The sequence below is a fragment of the Pelodiscus sinensis genome, chromosome 1, assembly GCF_052426305.1.
Source record: "Pelodiscus sinensis isolate ZL-2025 chromosome 1, ASM5242630v1, whole genome shotgun sequence".
NCBI lineage: Eukaryota > Metazoa > Chordata > Testudines > Trionychidae > Pelodiscus > Pelodiscus sinensis.
Genome location: NC_143052.1, coordinates 334,305,698 through 334,322,647, shown reverse-complemented (window position 1 = coordinate 334,322,647; position 16,950 = coordinate 334,305,698). Strand labels below are relative to the sequence as shown.

Genomic DNA, 16,950 nt, shown 5'->3' with positions numbered 1-16,950 from the left:
GGGCTGGCACCGCCCAGCCAGGCTGAAGGCTCCAGGTAGTCTGGACATTGCAATTCCACTCCAGCTGCAATTCTGCACTGAGCTGCAAGGGGACCGGGTTGGGTAAATATCGTAGATCCCCCTGCCTGGCAGTTGACAAGCCTTGTTCATTGTAGCGTTAAAAAACAATCCGTCCTCTAGGGATAGGGCTGCCTAAAGCCTCATGGCAATTGACAGAGTTGGTCCACTGTTTTTCTGATGACAAGGGAAGTCCCACTAGGGTCTCCTTAATTTACTTCTTCGAAGGATGCTCTAATTAGTCTTTGCCCTTCATTGTTTACATTCGTAAACATGGTTGCAGATGGAGCACTGAGCGCTATTTAACTTTGATTATACGCTATTAAAATCTTCGAAAATATGTTTCTAATATAAACTCTGCTGGTTTTTATTGTGATTTTGTAATAACTTTTGAGTCTACATTTTTGTTTTTCTATAATCTCAGGATTATTTGATTAAAAGGCTGCCTTTCTGGATTGGTGTCAAAATTTACTTCAGTTTCCTTTGATCTGACAATAAGATGCCCTTTGTAAATTTATTTTGATTCTCTGTGCTGCTTGCTTTTTCACACATCACCACTTGTGTATTTAACTATTCACTAAAGACCAGGTTGAACGCACCTAGAGGCTTTTAAAAATTCCACTAGTTACTTAAATACCTTTAAACATCTGGCCTAAGTAGAGTATGTTATCTTCTATGAAATCCTTTGCAAAGACAAATTCCTACGGTGTCGGAGGGAACTTGTTTTTAAGTCGGCTGCCCCCCCAGTACCGGCTCCTGCTTCCCCTGCCCTTGCTGTCTCTGGTATAGAGGCAGCAAGGGGCGGGGGGGAATGCGAGTAGTCGACTCGACTACCTGATAAGCCTAGATGTAGGTGACTAATCGACTACTATTTTACATTCCTACTCTGCATTAGCTCATTCTGCAGAGGAGGACAATATGCCCTTTGGCATTTTATTAATGTTCCTGGGGCAGATTTACTATTGTAAAAAGTGCATGCAATGCAACTGAAGTCAAAAGATTGCTAGCTTAGAGCCATATTCACCACTAGCATTTTTGTTTGTGTCAATACCATGGAACTAAATCTTGATGCTAGTCACATCTCTTAGTGCAATTCAATTCAAAAATGTGGAGCTGGAAACAGTAACAGTCTAACTGGAGTGGAAATAATGATCCAGATTCTCAATGGATGTAAACTGGCATTGAAGTCAATGGAGCTAAACCAATTTACACGAACTGAGAATCTGGCCACAAATGCCCCATTCCAGGCTACAATTAAAATTCATTAGAGATCATATGTAACCACCCAGAGATTGAGAATTTAGAAAAGGAATATAAATATTGTAAATCTAAGGTTAGTAAATTTCCCCTAGAGCATTTGATTGCGAGTCCCATCTAAAGGAGTTCTCAAAATATTTAAACAGTATTTGAAGGAAGTCTTTGAAAAGTCTAAAGATGACTTTTGCTTTTGTGAAAGCTTATTTTCTGCATATTCAGAGACCCATTTAATGGAATGTGTCTGATAACGTTCCGGATGCTGGGGGAATTGAAAGAGATGTGTCTCTGACTGATGTCAGAGATTAGAGTCCTACAAGCAGGTCTAATTTTGAAAACATAGAAGGGAAACGAGGCCTTAAGACGTTTGTGTTTCACATTAATCAGAATTAAATGCTACATTAGGGGATACCCGATAATGATACAGTGGGTTAATTTTCTCCTCCATATGCATAAATTGTTGGTGGTTTTTTCTTCCCTTGGGCAATCCCAGAGTGATGGCAGATTATCAAAAGATTTTTAAGTTCATAAACAGGAGATCTTGGCAACAAAGAAGTTCAGGGTCATGAACTCCTGAGAATGTCCAGCCAAGTAGAATTCATATATGCTACGGCAGTCATGTAAACATGTAGTCCGCAGGCCACGTGTGGCCCTATCAAATTTTTTTGCAGCCTGCGACTACATCTTTATAAATTATCTAAGTGCGGCCCGCCCGGTTACATTGTTTATAACAGGGATGGCTGAGCCGCATGCAGCTCTTTGGTTAAGGAAATGTGGCTCCTGCTGGTTCTGAGCCACGTGCCAGGACTGCTCACGGCCGGCCGCTCTGTGCACGTGTCCCAGAGCCTGGACGGAGAAGCGTGTGGCAGCGGCGGTGGTGGCTCTGGGACCCAGGCATTAGGTTAGAGCAGGGGGCAAGAGCTGGCTCTGGGGAAGGGAAGGGGGTTTGGGTTGTGGGAGCTAGAAGTGTCTGGCTCTGGGGTAAAGGAAGGGGCTTGGGTTAGAATGGGGTTATGTGGGTGCCTGGCTCTGGGAGAAAGAAGGGGATTGAATTAGAGCAGGAAGGCTGTGGGGGTGCCTGGCTCTGCAGGAGGGGAAGGGCACTGGGTTAGAGCGGAGGAGGAGAGGGGGGCTGAAGCACCTTAAACTCAGAACGTCATGGATGCAAATAACAATTTTACACATCAAATTATTGTATTATATTCAAACAAGACCTGAAAAAAATTATAAAATATACCTAAAACATAATCTATAATAATAAATAATTACGACTTTCCGATAGAAGTACATTTTCTTTGGTGGCCCTGAAAGCTCTCAGTTTTCATTTGTGTGGCCCTCAGTAGGTTTTCAGTCTGACATGCCAGTGCTGGGATGTGTTTATTTGTTTTCAGGAGGCACAATGAAGAGACTAATAACCAGAAACCTCCTCTGGAATTTAAGAAAAGTTTAGTCTTTTACATAAGAGGAAAACAGATGATTTGATCACTGATGACAACTTAACTCAATAGCTACATTTTAAAACCACTTTGTGTAAATAGAATTGCCTACCTAATTTGCAAGGCACTTACACTTATGGGCTACGTCTAGACTGGCATGATTTTGCGGAAATACTTTTAACAGAAAAGTTTTTCCGTTAAAAGTATTTCCTCAAAAGCACATCTAGATTGGCACGGATGCTTTTCCGCAAAAGCATCCGTGGCCAGTCTAGACGCGATTTTGTGCAAGAAAGCCCCGATCGCCATTTTAGTCACTGTATTCTTGCGCAAAAGGGCTTTTTCCCCGAGGGAGAGCATGCAAGTATTTGCGCATGAAGCACTGATTTTGTACATTACAAAGTCAGTGCTCTTGCGCAAATTCAAGCGGCCAGTGTAGACAGCTGGCAAGTTTTTGCGCAAAAGCAGTGGCTTTTGCGCAAAATCTTGCCAGTCTAGACGCACCCATGCAGTTACACTAAGTAATGGGGGAGAGAAGCTGATCTATGGTTATTTTCCCACTGTGGCCCCTTTACAACACCACAGCAATGTCAAGGAGCCAAATGGCAATGAGGAACCGAAATTTCATTAGCGGTCTCTCATGTTTAAGGATGAATTCAAACTGAAACAGGTACAAAAAAGGGCTACTAGGATGATCCAAGGAATGGAAAACCTGTCTTATGAAAGGAGACTCAAGGAACTTGGCTTGTTTACCTTAACCAAAAGAAGGCTGAGGGGAGATATGATTGCTCTCTTTAAATATATTAGAGGGATAAATACCAGGGAGGGAGAGGAATTATTTAAGCTCAATATCAATGTGGACACAAGATCAAATGGATATAAGCTGGCTATTAGGAAGTTTAGACTAGAAATTAGGTGAAGGTTTCTAACCATCAGAGGAGTGAAGTTCTGGAACAGCCTTCCAAGGGAAGTAGTGGGGGCAAAAGACCTATCTGGATTCAAGATAAAGCTAGATGGGCTTATGAAGGGGATGGTTTGATGAGGTAACATGATCTTGGCAATTAATTGACCTTTCACTATCAGTGGTAAATAGGTCAATGGTGGGAAGATAGTAGTTGCTATAGAGAACTTTTTTCTGGGTGTCTGGTTGGCGAGTCTTGCCCACATACTCAGGGTTCAGCTGATCACCATATTTGGGGTTGTGAAGGAATTTTCCTCCAGGGTAGATTGGCAGAGACCCGGGAGGTTTTTCGCCTTCCTCTGTAGCACGGGGCACAGGTCACTTGTGGGAGGATTCTCTGCATCTTGGGGTCTTTGAACCATCGTTTCAAGGACTTCAATATCTGAGATATAGGTGAGAGGATTATTCTAGCAGTGGGTGGGTGAGATTCTATGGCCTGCATTGTGCAGGGAGTTAGACTAGATGATCAAAATGGTCCCTAGTGACCTTAAAGTCTATGAGTCTATGAGTTCAGCACTTAATTTCTGTTTGTGCTTCTGAAAATCTCCCGCTATATATATGCTGTGTTTGTTGCCTAACTGAGGTTTTATCACATTATATTCTACTCTCTGGTAGACTTTATTTACATGTCGAAATTAGGGTTTAGTGAGTTACATTAGAATTTGGTATCAGTCAGCATGAGACAATGGAGTCTACCATGGTTTCTGGATGTCTTTGCACTAGTAACTCAGGGAGAGGCATTGTGTCCCTGGGAGGCAGTAGAACAAGAGCAGACTCAGTCTTGTTGTCAACCATGAGGGAGAGATGAGACACACTATTTCGAGTGGTAAGCACCCTGCTGGCTGGAGGGAGACATAGCAGATATGCCTGGGTGGCCACCAGGGCATCTCCTTACTATAGAAGCTCTGGCTAAGAAAGGGGGAATATAGTTCAAATGACTGAGAAGAAAAAGCCCAAGAAAGTAGAGCTGGCCTGGGTAATATGGAAGGTTCTCAGTGAAATGAAACCCCTGAGAACACTGTGATAGGATAGAAGCCATTTGGGAACATGTCTGGGCAATTCCCAGCAAAAGTAAAAGGATTGGCAACCCTATCCCTGTCACTCCTACTTGCAGGACCTATGTTCAGATCCCCTGATAAGACACTTACTATGGAGCAAGTACTTCTCTTCCTGCTGGTTAGGGCTGTCTATATGTTGTGACTATATCTGAGCTCAATGATCAGAGATTAAAACTAGGATTTTTAAGATCATTATTGTACACATGCATTCCTGAAACCCTTTATACTGAGTGGGTCATCTTGGGAACAGAACCAACCTGATTTCTGTATGAAATGGATCCCTGTCAATGGAGACTGTCAGCCCCTCTTCAAAGGCTGAACGGGCTGGATTCAACTCTAAACCTGAGGATCATTTCTTGAGCAGTGAGTGCACAATCTTTAAGTTGGATAGTAAGGGAATTGTTCTTTGAACTATGTCTTCAAGCCAGGAGCCATAGGGGAAGTAGTAACATTTTGGGAATTTTATTACTACTCTCAGTTAAACCTGTGGTGGGACTTAATAGACTTTTGGCTCTACTGAACCAAATCATTTATTGCTGCTACAACAGACAGTTTCCCAGGTCATCAAAAACCTCCACGGATTACACATGCTAATAGGACACTATATTTTATTCCTGCCATATCAGGTCATGGGATTGGACTTTTGGGGAAATTCATTGGTATTATCAGTGTGGGAAGAGACCTTGGGGGGAGGAGGTTACTCCCCTTTAATAGTAACTGACATTATTTGAGATGAGCATCCATGTGGGTGCTCCACAGCAGGTGTTGGTGTGTCCCAGTACCATAGACTGGAGTTTTCACAGCAGTGCTTTAGAGGGGACACATGTGCGTTGCAGGTACAGCACACGTGCCACTCGCCATGACTACACACGTGTGAGCCCCTCCCTCAATTCCTTCTCTACTCGAGACCCAGCCTGTAGAAGATTTCCAAAGTAGAAGGGAAGAAGGGAGAGTAGTGGAGCACCCATGAGGACACTCATTTTGAAGAACGCCAGTTACTGCTGAAGATGAATAACCTCCTCTTCAAGAGAGAGATGTCCCTGTGGATGATGCACAGCAGGTGACCGGTGTTCCCTCTAAGGTGCACACCTGCACACAAAAAATTCTGAGCCTGCTCACCTCTTTTGTAGAGCCTCGCAGCACCATTCACCTTCCTAGACCTGGAAGGTGAGTGGCATGGCTGCTCCCATAGCTGGAGCTGTGTGGTGGGTGGGGGCAGGGAGGGGGCTGTGGCTGTGACTGTGGCAGGAGGTGGCTGCTTTGGCTGCCGCCAGGACCAAAGCCATGTTTGGAGGCAGCTACAACCAGAGCCAAGGCCATGTGGCGGGCAGCTGCTGCCACCTGCAATTGGGACCACAAGGCTGGCGGATGGCAGCAGCCGTGGGGAGTTGGGGCCTTGGGACTGGCAGGCAGCTACTGCTGCCAGGAGTTGGGGCTGTGGGGCCATGGGGCTGGTGGGCGGCTGCTGCTGCAAGGAGTTGGGGCTGTGAGGCTGGTGGGAGGATCAGTGGTGGACTGAGGAGGAGACAGGGGGTTAGCTGTGTAACAGGGCAGAAGATGGGGCAAGAGCCAGTAAAACAAACAGCTAGTTCCGCTAGAAAAACAAACACCTTTGATGAAGCTCTGAAGGGCCTTGTTCTATGTATATAAAAGGATATTGCCCTGCAGGTATCAAGCATGTGGATTTTTGCTTCAAATTGGTTGGCATGAGGCTTGGTGAAACATGAAGGGAAGGTGAATGGTCTGATTTATATGAAAGGAAGAAAATACCTTGGGCAGGAAGTGTGATTGGGGGAAGTACGGCCATCCTGTTGAGGAAGGGAGCAATGTCTATCTGGGCCAAGAAGAAGCTAAGTGAATGCCCTTTGCTCTGTCCATCCTTATTTGTGTATTTTGTTGAGAAGGAGCATGGGGGGAGGTGTACAATAGATGGGGGCTCTATCTGAATATCAAAGCATCTCCCAGGGATCCTTTTTCTATGCCAACTCTGGAGCAAAATAGGGGGCACTTTTTGTTGGTGTTTGTGACAAAAAGATCAATCCGAGGATATCCCCGGTTACGGAAGATTGTTGACAGTATTCTGTAGTGCATCTGCCACTTGTGCTCTTGAGGTAGGGTTCTGTAGAGGGCATTCGTGATAGTATTTAGAATGCCGGAGAGGTAGCAGTCAGTTATAGTAATCTCATGTTTGAGGCACGAGTTCCAGAAGGTAATAGCCTCTGTATATAGAACATGGGAGCATGCACCGCCCTGTCTGTTTATATAAAACATGCATGCAATGTTGTTAGTGTAGACTCTGACACATCTGCTGGTAGAAAATGGTGGCATGCGAGCCTGATGGCTCTGAGCTCCAGAATGTTTACCTGCAGGGTCCTCTCTGCTGGGGACCCAAGATCCTGAGTTGTTGTGTTTGCCATGTGCGCGCTCTGTGAGGGAAGCGTCTGTAGTGATGATGACAGAGGGTTCTAGAGTTAGAAAAGAATTCCTGTACATAGATTTTTGGGTTTCGTCCCTCATAGTATTGCACTTTTCACCATTAAGGGGAGAGTCTTGGTCAAGGGATGGTTGTATATTGTTCTGAGCTATCCCTAGAGGCAGCCTAAAGGCATGTGTTTGCTACTACGAGATTGCATGATGCCACATGTCCCAGCAGTTGTAGGCAATTGTGGGCTGTGACTCGAGGCATGATCCGTAGTTAGAAGGCTAGGTCTCTGATTCTTTCAAACCTGTCAGTTAGTACAGAGGTTTTTGCTGTTTTTGCATTTAGTTGTGCACTAAGGAATCATACCGATTACAATGTGTGAGCACTGACTTCCTCTTGTTTATTAACAGGCCCAGGGAGTGGATGCATGCTATGACCAGGGAAATACTGTGATAGGAGTCTATTTCAGATTTTGCCTTGATCAAGCAATCGTGTAGGTAAGGAAAGATGATAATGTCTTGCTTCCTTAGGTAAGTGGTAACTACTGCCAGCATTTTGGAAAAAACTCTCAGTGCCATGGAGACCGTATACTGATAGTGGTCAGTACCTAGGATGAAGTGGACAAAGTGTCCATGAGCAGGGTGAACTGTTATATGAAAATAGGTATCCTGTAAGTCGAGATATGAAAAACATCACTTTAGTGCTGTGATGATAGTGGCTAGTGTCACCATCTTGAGTCTTAGCCAATATTGGGCACCGGCCTCCATTATTTTTCTGTGTAAGAAAATAATGTGAATAAAACTTTCTTCCTTCATATTCGTGGCAGCTGAGTTGAACCATGAGGCTCATCTCATGACAACTGCAGTGGCTGAGGATCTTGTAGCTGTGTCTGCAGCATCAAGAGCCACCAGTGGAGCTGTTTAAGATATTGCAAGGCATTCCATGATAACAGCTTTAAACTGTTGCTTCTTTGCCTCTGGGGTACATCTGCACTAGCTCGTTAGTTTGAGCTAGGTAGGGTAATTAAGGCAAGCGGAGTTGCAAATGAACCCCGGGATTTAAATATCCCGGGCTTCATTTGCATGTTCTCGGGTGCTGCCATTTTTAAATCCCCCTTAGTCTGAACTCCGTGCCCGCGGCTACACGCAGCACGGAGTAGGTAGTTCAAATTAAAGATCCTAATTCGAACTATTGTTACTCCTTGTGCCCTAATTACCCTACCTAGCTCGAATTAATGAGCTAGTGTAGACATACCCTGGTATATTGTCACTAAAAGTATTAAAGTGGAGTAGTTGTTAAAGTCGTAATTGCTGAGAATCACTGAATAATTCACTACACTGAACAGTAGAGTGGATGATGTGTATACTTTCCTTCTGAATAGATCTAACCTCTTGCTGTCTTTGTTGGCTAGGGTTGAACAAGGTTGCTGCTGTTTATTCCTCTAGTGAGCCACTTCCACCACCAACAAGTTGGAGGGGAGGTGGGTAAAAAGGAATTTGGAGCTCTTGGGAGGGACATAATACTTCCTATCCACTTGTTTACATGTGGGTGGAATGGTGGCCAGAGTCTGCCAGATAATTTTCTCAGGGTCCATGATCACTGGGTTTATGGGGAAGATGATTTTCACCAATAGGGATATGTCTAGACTACATGGCTCCATCGACAGAGCCATGTAAACTAGTTTACCCGGCATAGGCAAAGAAGCAGGGATTTAAATAATCCACGCTTCATTAAAATAAACATGGCCGCCGCACTGTGCCGACGATCAACTGATCCAGCACAGCGTGACAGTCTAGACGTGGATCTGTCAGCTGGGGAAGCCTTTGCCAACCGATCTTGTAAACCTCGTTTCACGAGGCATAAGGGATTGGTCGGCAAAGGCTTCCCCAGCCGACAGATCCACGTCTAGACTGCCGCGCTGTGCCGGATCAGCTGATCGTTGGCACAGCGCGGCAGCCATGTTTATTTTAATGAAGCAGGGATTATTTAAATCCCCGCTTCTTTGCCTATGCCAGGTAAACTAGATTACATGACTCCGTCAACGGAGCCATGTAGTCTAGACATACCCCAAGAGTTTTTTGGAAGATGCTAGTAAGCTCATATTGAGTCTCTGTGACTTCTTCCATGGAAATGTTGAAGTCAGTTGCCACTCTTTTGAAAAAGTCCTGAAATGTAGTAAAGTCATCAGCTACAATTGGTGGTGGTGGCGGCATCACTGCCTCTTCAGGGAATGATGCTGAGTTGGTGTCTGGAGATATATCCAGTCCTGATTCACAAGATGGTGGTTCCTGAGAGTTGTCCTCCATTAGTTGTGGGGATGGAGATTGTGGTGGCAGGGAAGGAACAGGTTGTATGTTGCGTTTCTTAGTATTTTTCTCTCTATGATTATGAGCCTCTGGGCTTCAATATTGCCAATGAGTCGAATATGGGATGGGTGATGGCAGCCATGGATGTGGCCCCATGGTGGGATACCGCTGCCCAATGAAGGTCTGAGGTTAGGATGAGAAAGATGGTATGGAAACCTTGGTGCCAGGTGACAGATGGGGTGAGAAAGTAATGTCCCCATCATCATCATCGCTCGATAGTTCCATGGGTGATGTCCAGTGTTTTGATGCTGCTACAGTGGGTGAAGTGTTGGTTCTGAGGAAAGGAGAATTGAACATGAAGGAGACCAGTAAGTCCCTCTAATGCAAGTACCTCGGTGCTGGAGTAGAAGGTATCACTGTAGTCCTCAACATAGCCAGTACCAATGCCAGCGTCGTCGGTGTTGGTATTGATGTCTGCTCTGGTGCCATGGTGCCAGTATCCAGTATGGATGATTGTTGCAGTGCCTTGCCTGCAGTTCTCTGCACAAGGTGACATCGTCATGATTACTCAGTATCATGCTGGTTCCTGAGTTGTGTGAGGAAAGCACACACAGGCCTGTTGCCTCAGTACGGCTTCTGTGCGCATCATGCTTGATAACACTGCGATCGGCACCTAGTGTGTCATATGTGCTGGGGGTGGGTGCCATCTCAGCCCTCAATGCCAATTTCATACTTGCGCGCCGTTTCGGTGACCGTGCTTTATGAGGAATGGATAAGGTGTGTTTCCTGGGAAACTTCTTCCCTTTATCAATTTGGGGAGTTTCAACCCGTTCAGTACCAGGATCAGAAGCTGGGTGCTAGGACCTCTCCAGCATGATCACCTTTAGCTGGAGATCCCTATCTCTGTGGGTTCACACTTTAAGCTTAGCACAAAGATGGCAGTCCTGCTAGACATGGGATTCCTCGAGGCACTGAACACATTTAGAGTGCCCATCAGATGCAAGCATGGCATCGTTGCAACTTGAGCAACTTTTAAAGCCTGGTGACCGCAGCATAGTTAATTGAAACTTAGAAGTCCAAACAACAACAGCAGAAAAAATACTTTGGGAAGGAAAAGGGGTTTTGGGAGGGGGGAACAGAACTTGGATCAAATGTGTAGCAAATGTGGAAAGAAAATGAGAACTATCTACAGCATAGAATCATAGAATCATAGAATAATAGGACTGGAAGGGACCTCAAGAGGTCATCGAGTCCAGCCCCCCGCCCTCAAGGCAGGATCAAGCTCCGTCTACACCATCCCTGACAGATGTCTATCTAACCTGTTCTTAAATATCTCCAGACAGGGAGATTCCACCACCTCCCTTGGCAATTTATTCCAATATTTGACCACCCTGACAGTTAGGAATTTTTTCCTAATGTCCAATCTAAACTTCCCCTGCTGCACTTTAAGCCCACAGCATTAATGACAATGAGTGAAGAGCACTGCTGAGCTCCATCTCAAGCCCAGGATGGTAAGAAGGAACTGAAGGGAGGGAACCTCACATGTTGTGGAACACCTATAGGGATGTCTCGCTTGAAAAATATTGGTTTACCTTCTTATGTCATATTTATTTCCTGTTTAGTCAATTATTCTATTGACTATATTGCATGTTTTGTTATCTCTTGGAAGTTTCTAACTATCTGGCAAGTAACTCAGGGTTATCCTGTGGTCAGAGTTCCAAGCTACCTTCGTAATCCTTCCAGGAAGAAGTGAGAGGAGGATGGAGGCACTACCAAATAAATGTGTCCCACTCTAAGAAGAGCATAAGGAAGTTGCACTCTGCTGAGCTAGAAAAGAGATCCAAATGAACCCTGATGAATCCATTAAAACCTGCAAGGCAGGGGTGGGGAACCTTTTTTGAGTTTGGGGCCACTGACCCACAGAAAAATCAGTCAGGGGCCACACAAGTGAAAAGAAAAAAACCCCTCAAACAAATCCTCACTGACATCTCCCTGACACACTCCATATATTCCCCTCATACACAAGAGCCTGGGGGAGCCCTGGCTAATACATTTTGAGTGTTCCAGCTCCGGGAGGAGTGTCAAGGGTCTGGAGTGCCAGGATGGGCTCCCCAATGCTGGAGGGGGGGGAGCCCTGAGCCTCGGGGGCCCCATCTGGCCCCCAGGCCTGAGGTTCCCCACTCCTGCTGTAAGGAGACCGGCATTAAATCAGGTAACTGAGAGGACACTACATCAAGTATTAACATATAGGTATGTTAGCATCAGAAGAAACCAAAATATATACATAAAAGGACAATATTGTCCTGTTACACAGTTTTCAAAATGGGGTCCGTCCAGATGTTCAAAGATTACACATCAGAATAGTTCCACTGATGTCAACAGAGCTATGCCAGTCTGCACCAGCTGAAGATCTGCCTCTGCATGCCTAAAGTTGGGGTTCTAAATTTTAAACAAGTTGCCTAAATAATTGTTCCTCAGTCCTAAGCACCAAGCAGCTTCTGTAGAAGTCAATAAGGTCAGACCCTTTTTTTAACCAGTAACCTGATATAAAATATAATGGTCTCCAGGCCAGATCCGCAGGTCAGTAAACAGTATGAAGACTCCTATTCCTCAGCATTTTGTAGTATATGCTCATTAAGTGGCAGATTTTGCCCTCGGGTACACATGGAATGGCAGGGTTGAGTTTCCATCTTCTTTCAAGGGAGCCACCCATGCTCATCTGGTGGTAGAAACCATAGGGTCCAAACCCAACTGCACTGATGTGAGTAGGGATTGTCAGTTTAGGATCCCAGTTTGCAAAAGTTAAAAAAAATGCTGTAAATAGGAAACAAATAGTAAGTAGCCACACATCAACATTTAGTAGTTTTGAAGTTTGACACTATAAATCTCTCTCTTTTTTTTGCATCCCTTCAAGATCATAGGCACCAATCCTGCAAACACATAAATATTATTAATAAGAGAGAAGTAAATTTATATTTTCTGCAACTCCGAGGGCTAGAATCTTTATTTTAATGCAAGTTCAACATTTCATGCAGACACTTGGCTCCAACAGCTGGGCTTTAACAAAAACAGTAAATATCAGTAAATTTATGATAAAAGCAATGAGAGCGGCCAACACTGTTTTAAACACACATGCTTGCAGAATCAGATCTGGTGCAGCTTTTCCTTAAAAATAATTTGCACATATCTTCAATGTATTTATATTATTAAAAACCAAAAAGATTGCACTTAATAGGGAAGTATTCTGACCAAGTTGTTTTTAAATCTCTTTTACTTGGTTCTGCTGTTGAAATAAAGCCATTGACACAGCTGTAGTGTCTGACAAAGCTCACAAGCACACAAACACATACACACACACAGCTGCTTGCAGTCAGCTGTGCGCATTCTATTCCAGGGAGGTATGAAATGAATCTGCACACAGCCACCTGTGGCAGTAAGTTCTAATAATTTAGAGCAATCATGATTTATATTCAAGCTGAGATTCTTTACTATTTCTTTTCTCAGGTAAAAACTGTAGGTGTAGCATCAGTTTAATATCTGACAGCTATATCCTCTAACAGCAAACTATATTTCAGATCCTCAACGGTATTTAGGCACCTCATGAAGAGTAGCTCTGTGTAAGCTCAAAAGTTTGTCTCTCTCACCAAGAGAATTTGGTCCAATAAAATATATAACCTCACCCACCTTCTTTCTCTAATTCCCCCATGACTGGTATTCATGCCACCGCTCACTGAATAACTGTTTAAGGTTGTCACTCGCTGTTTTGCATTATCGGGAGTAAGAACCACATGAATCTTAGAGCTGAAAAACACTACTAAATCAGATACCTAAGTCTATCCTGTATACATGCATTTAATGGTCACTAAGTACTTGAAGTCAGATTCTCAGATGGTATTAATTGGGTTATAGTTTCACTGGCTGCTGGTTCACTTCCTGGAGATCTTTCCCCTAAGTTTTTTAAGATCACTCCCAACTGTTTCCCAACTATTCTGAAATAGATAAAAGTAAACATATCTCAGAAAATCCTATTCACAGTTATTCCTTTAAAGATGAAACTTTTTAAATGCCAGCCCAAAATAAACCACATTGATAATATTTTCATCTGGAAACACATTAATATCTCTTGCTACACAAGTGCTTATCAGACCTAGCAAAACTTACACATTACTTATATAAAAATGGTCTACCAGATGTAAACATGTTCCAGTCAGTCAAGTTTCATATTGCATATGAACAAACAAAACTCATGTACACACAGTTACTGATGATATACTCAAAATAAAAGTTTGAAACCCCCTAACTTCTCCTCTATTGTTTTCCTTAACCTGATCATGTCCTTGCAGATGAACATTTCATTTATAACTGCAGAAAGGAGAAATGAGAGCACAAACGGTGTCATGTTTTTTTAATACAACTTATTGAAATCAGATTACATACATTTTTAAAGGGTTAGTTTTGTCTCCTTTTTGTTTTCAACATTCAACACAAACAGAAAGTAAATTAAGACACTTACAGTGAACCAAAACTTCTCTGGTTTCCATGGAAATGTTTAGAAGACTGAGCTGAAGTTAACCAGACGGCTAAATACTAATGCCTTTGTTCCCAGCTACTCTAATCCCTAAGGCTGCCTCTTGTGCACATCATCACACCCAGTAACCTTTTACATTGCAAAACACTCCTTCATGACAGCTGACTTCTAATTCAGTTTGTGGACTCAACCAGATCCTGTTGAAAACATGTTAGCATTGATTCAAACATGCAAAACCAAAATTCCAATAAAATATATATCTACAGTGTCAAAAATGCACTTCTTTAATATTCTACAACTAAAAGGATCACTGGAGATATTTTAATGAATAGGTCTATATCCAGTGCTTGATTCCGATCTAACCAGCCCATTTTAAAATTGGTGTAAATCTTTTGATTTCAGTGGAACTACTCCTGGTTTACCCCCAGGGTAAGCAATATCAAAACCAGATCCATAGCCTATGTGTTATTTGTTGAGAGGATGGGATGGTTAATACTTAAAGTATTCTCCCTAGGTCTTGAATATATCCCCTGGAAGGAAAAGAATTGATGTTGAAGCCATTTTGATGTCACTTAAAAGCAACCAATTAAATTAGGTCATGCAAACCAACATGAAATTACAAACGTTTCTATATCAGTCTCTCTGGTAGCTCAAGGCATACAGCAGGCATCACACAGAGCTAAATCGTGTTTGGTTTACTCACACAAGTGGCCCTATTCCGTTAGGTATACCTTTGTAGTATGCTGTCTACAAAGTACTTGCAAAGCTGGCTTCTGCTGTAACAAAGAAAGACACTGACAAATAAAATTTCACAATCCTCCTCAATACCTGACCTTCCACAATTATTCATATTTACTGGATGTTAATGTGACAAATTCCTCTCCAGTGCAGCTCCTTAACAGTCAATGGAATTACACCTGGGATTAATTTTGATCCAGTGGACTCCTTGAGTCAAGACCACTAAGAGGGTGAGAGGGTATTTTTAAGAGTACCCAAATGATTTGAAAGCAGAAGTCTTATTGACTTTCTCTAGGTCTTGTGCTTTGAATTCTTAGGTGTTTTTGAAAATGCCTCACTTTTTATTAGCTTTACAATTTGCACATCTGAAAACTAACATTTTCTCTGTTTCTGTATAATTTTCCAAAACACCATTGTCATAATTTTTCACATTTGTATCACAGACTGTTTGCTACCCAACCTCCATTTCAAAAGGGCAGACTAAGGAAATGGGGGGGGGGGGAGAATCTGATTCCTCAGGGAAATATTTCCACTGAGCTTCTGAATATTTAAAAACATAACCCTTTTATGTAAAAAGACTGGAAAACATGAGGAATCCCTAAAAGTTTCAATGACAGCAAGGATGGTGATCATTCTAGCAGGGACCTTTGTTCCAAGCTCACTCATGACTAGCATCCAAATGATTTATTTCACTGAACAATATAAGGGGGCAAAAGAGTGTAGTTGGTAAGAAATCCAAAACATTGTGAGGATGAATGGATTCCTCTGCATGCTGTGTACAATACAATGCTCCCCAAGACACATAAGTTCATCTGAAAAATGGAGGATTGGAAAACAGATGATACCACCCAGAAAAGCAAGAGAATAATTTTTCCTGTGTAGAAGCTCTGCAGGTGGATAAGTATCTCAAGCTCTTAGTCTGGAGGGATTCATGCTTAGGCTGAACCTATTTGACCAGGATTATTAGTCAAATGTTTGCAGGGAGAATAAATAGAGTAAATGTAAGTGACCCACCCCAATGATGACAACATTCTAGCTGTGTCACATGCAGTGGAGCAACTGTAGAGTCATCAAAGTGTGTGTGTGAGGAGAATAATAAACTATTTTATTGTGGGCTGAGAAAGAGGACAGGCCAGCAGTGAGAACAGGTGCACAAGCAACAGCTGGGGAGGAGATGAGATGCCTAAGTAGTCTGAGTTCATCAGATTATCAGTGTCTCAAGCCTTTTGCTGGAAATAAAAAATAAATGTACAAAATAACATAATTTCTTAATGAAAGTCCCTAGCACTCCAGAACAGAAAGTATGCTGTAATAGCTATTTAACAACTATTCTTTCTAGCATGTTAGCATTTTAGCTATTGCCTTTTGTATACAACATAAAATAAAGGTTTATTTAGAATGTTTTTCCTTTTGTTTTAGCTATATCAGACTAACACGGTTACCTCTCTATTACTATTGTTAAAGTCAGGCAGCATACAGGGTTGGAAATGAATTTAATAATACTGAATATCATATTAGCTGCACCTCTGACCAATTGATGTCTACATCACACATTCAATGCAATTCTGCACAAGTTTTTACTCCTCATATTAGGGTTGTGATTAAAAGTTGTCCTCAATTTTAAACAATTGGGACAAGCAGGCAAGGGAAATGTCCAGCCACAGTGTGATCCCATGGGTGGGAAAGGGGCCTGGAGCAGCCTGGCCCTCCATGGGGCCCGCACACACACTTGTGCCTGGCAGCGCTGTCTGCGGGCATGCCCATGTGCTATGTGCTGCACTCCTCGGTCTGTATGGAGTCATGCATGCGCCCTTGTGCCCAGTCTGCTTCCAGCAGTGGCTGGTGGTGGGAGGGCGTCTCCCACCAGGACCAGACGTGTGGGTGGCCTCCCCTGAGCCTGTGAGCAAGATCCCGGGGTTGCTCAGGGGCTGCCTCTTAAGGCCACATGGCGCAAACTGGTGCTGCACATGCTTCCTGGACTGCAGCACGACGTCCAGGACAAGAAGGCCAAGCGATGATCGCACCCCATCCCCTCTGCGCCTGCCTCCTCCATCCTGTGTGTGTGGAAAACTGAGAACACTCACCTGATGATCCCTCCCCACCATCAGAGGATGTCTGCAACATGTCCTGGCCCAGGATACCAGCTCCAGGCTCAGCGTCACGGTGCTGGCCATGTCCTCCTCCTGCTGCCCC

At 43.5% G+C, this 16,950-nt stretch overlaps 1 protein-coding gene across 8 annotated transcripts in view; it reads right to left on the bottom strand.

The window, feature by feature from the left end:
* The window catches only part of DLG2 (discs large MAGUK scaffold protein 2), a 1,584,089-nt gene that overhangs the window by 1,433,803 nt on the left and 133,336 nt on the right, over window positions 1-16,950 (bottom strand). Inside the window, exon 1 of one of the 8 annotated variants that reach the window (XM_014578093.4) lies at window positions 14,005-14,154. The exons of the other annotated variants lie outside the window; for them this stretch is intronic. Within the exon in view, the coding sequence (XP_014433579.3) occupies window positions 14,005-14,032 (28 nt within the window). The 5' untranslated portion in view covers window positions 14,033-14,154. Of the gene's footprint in view, window positions 1-14,004; window positions 14,155-16,950 lie in introns of those variants that run through there. 8 annotated transcript variants of the gene reach the window in all.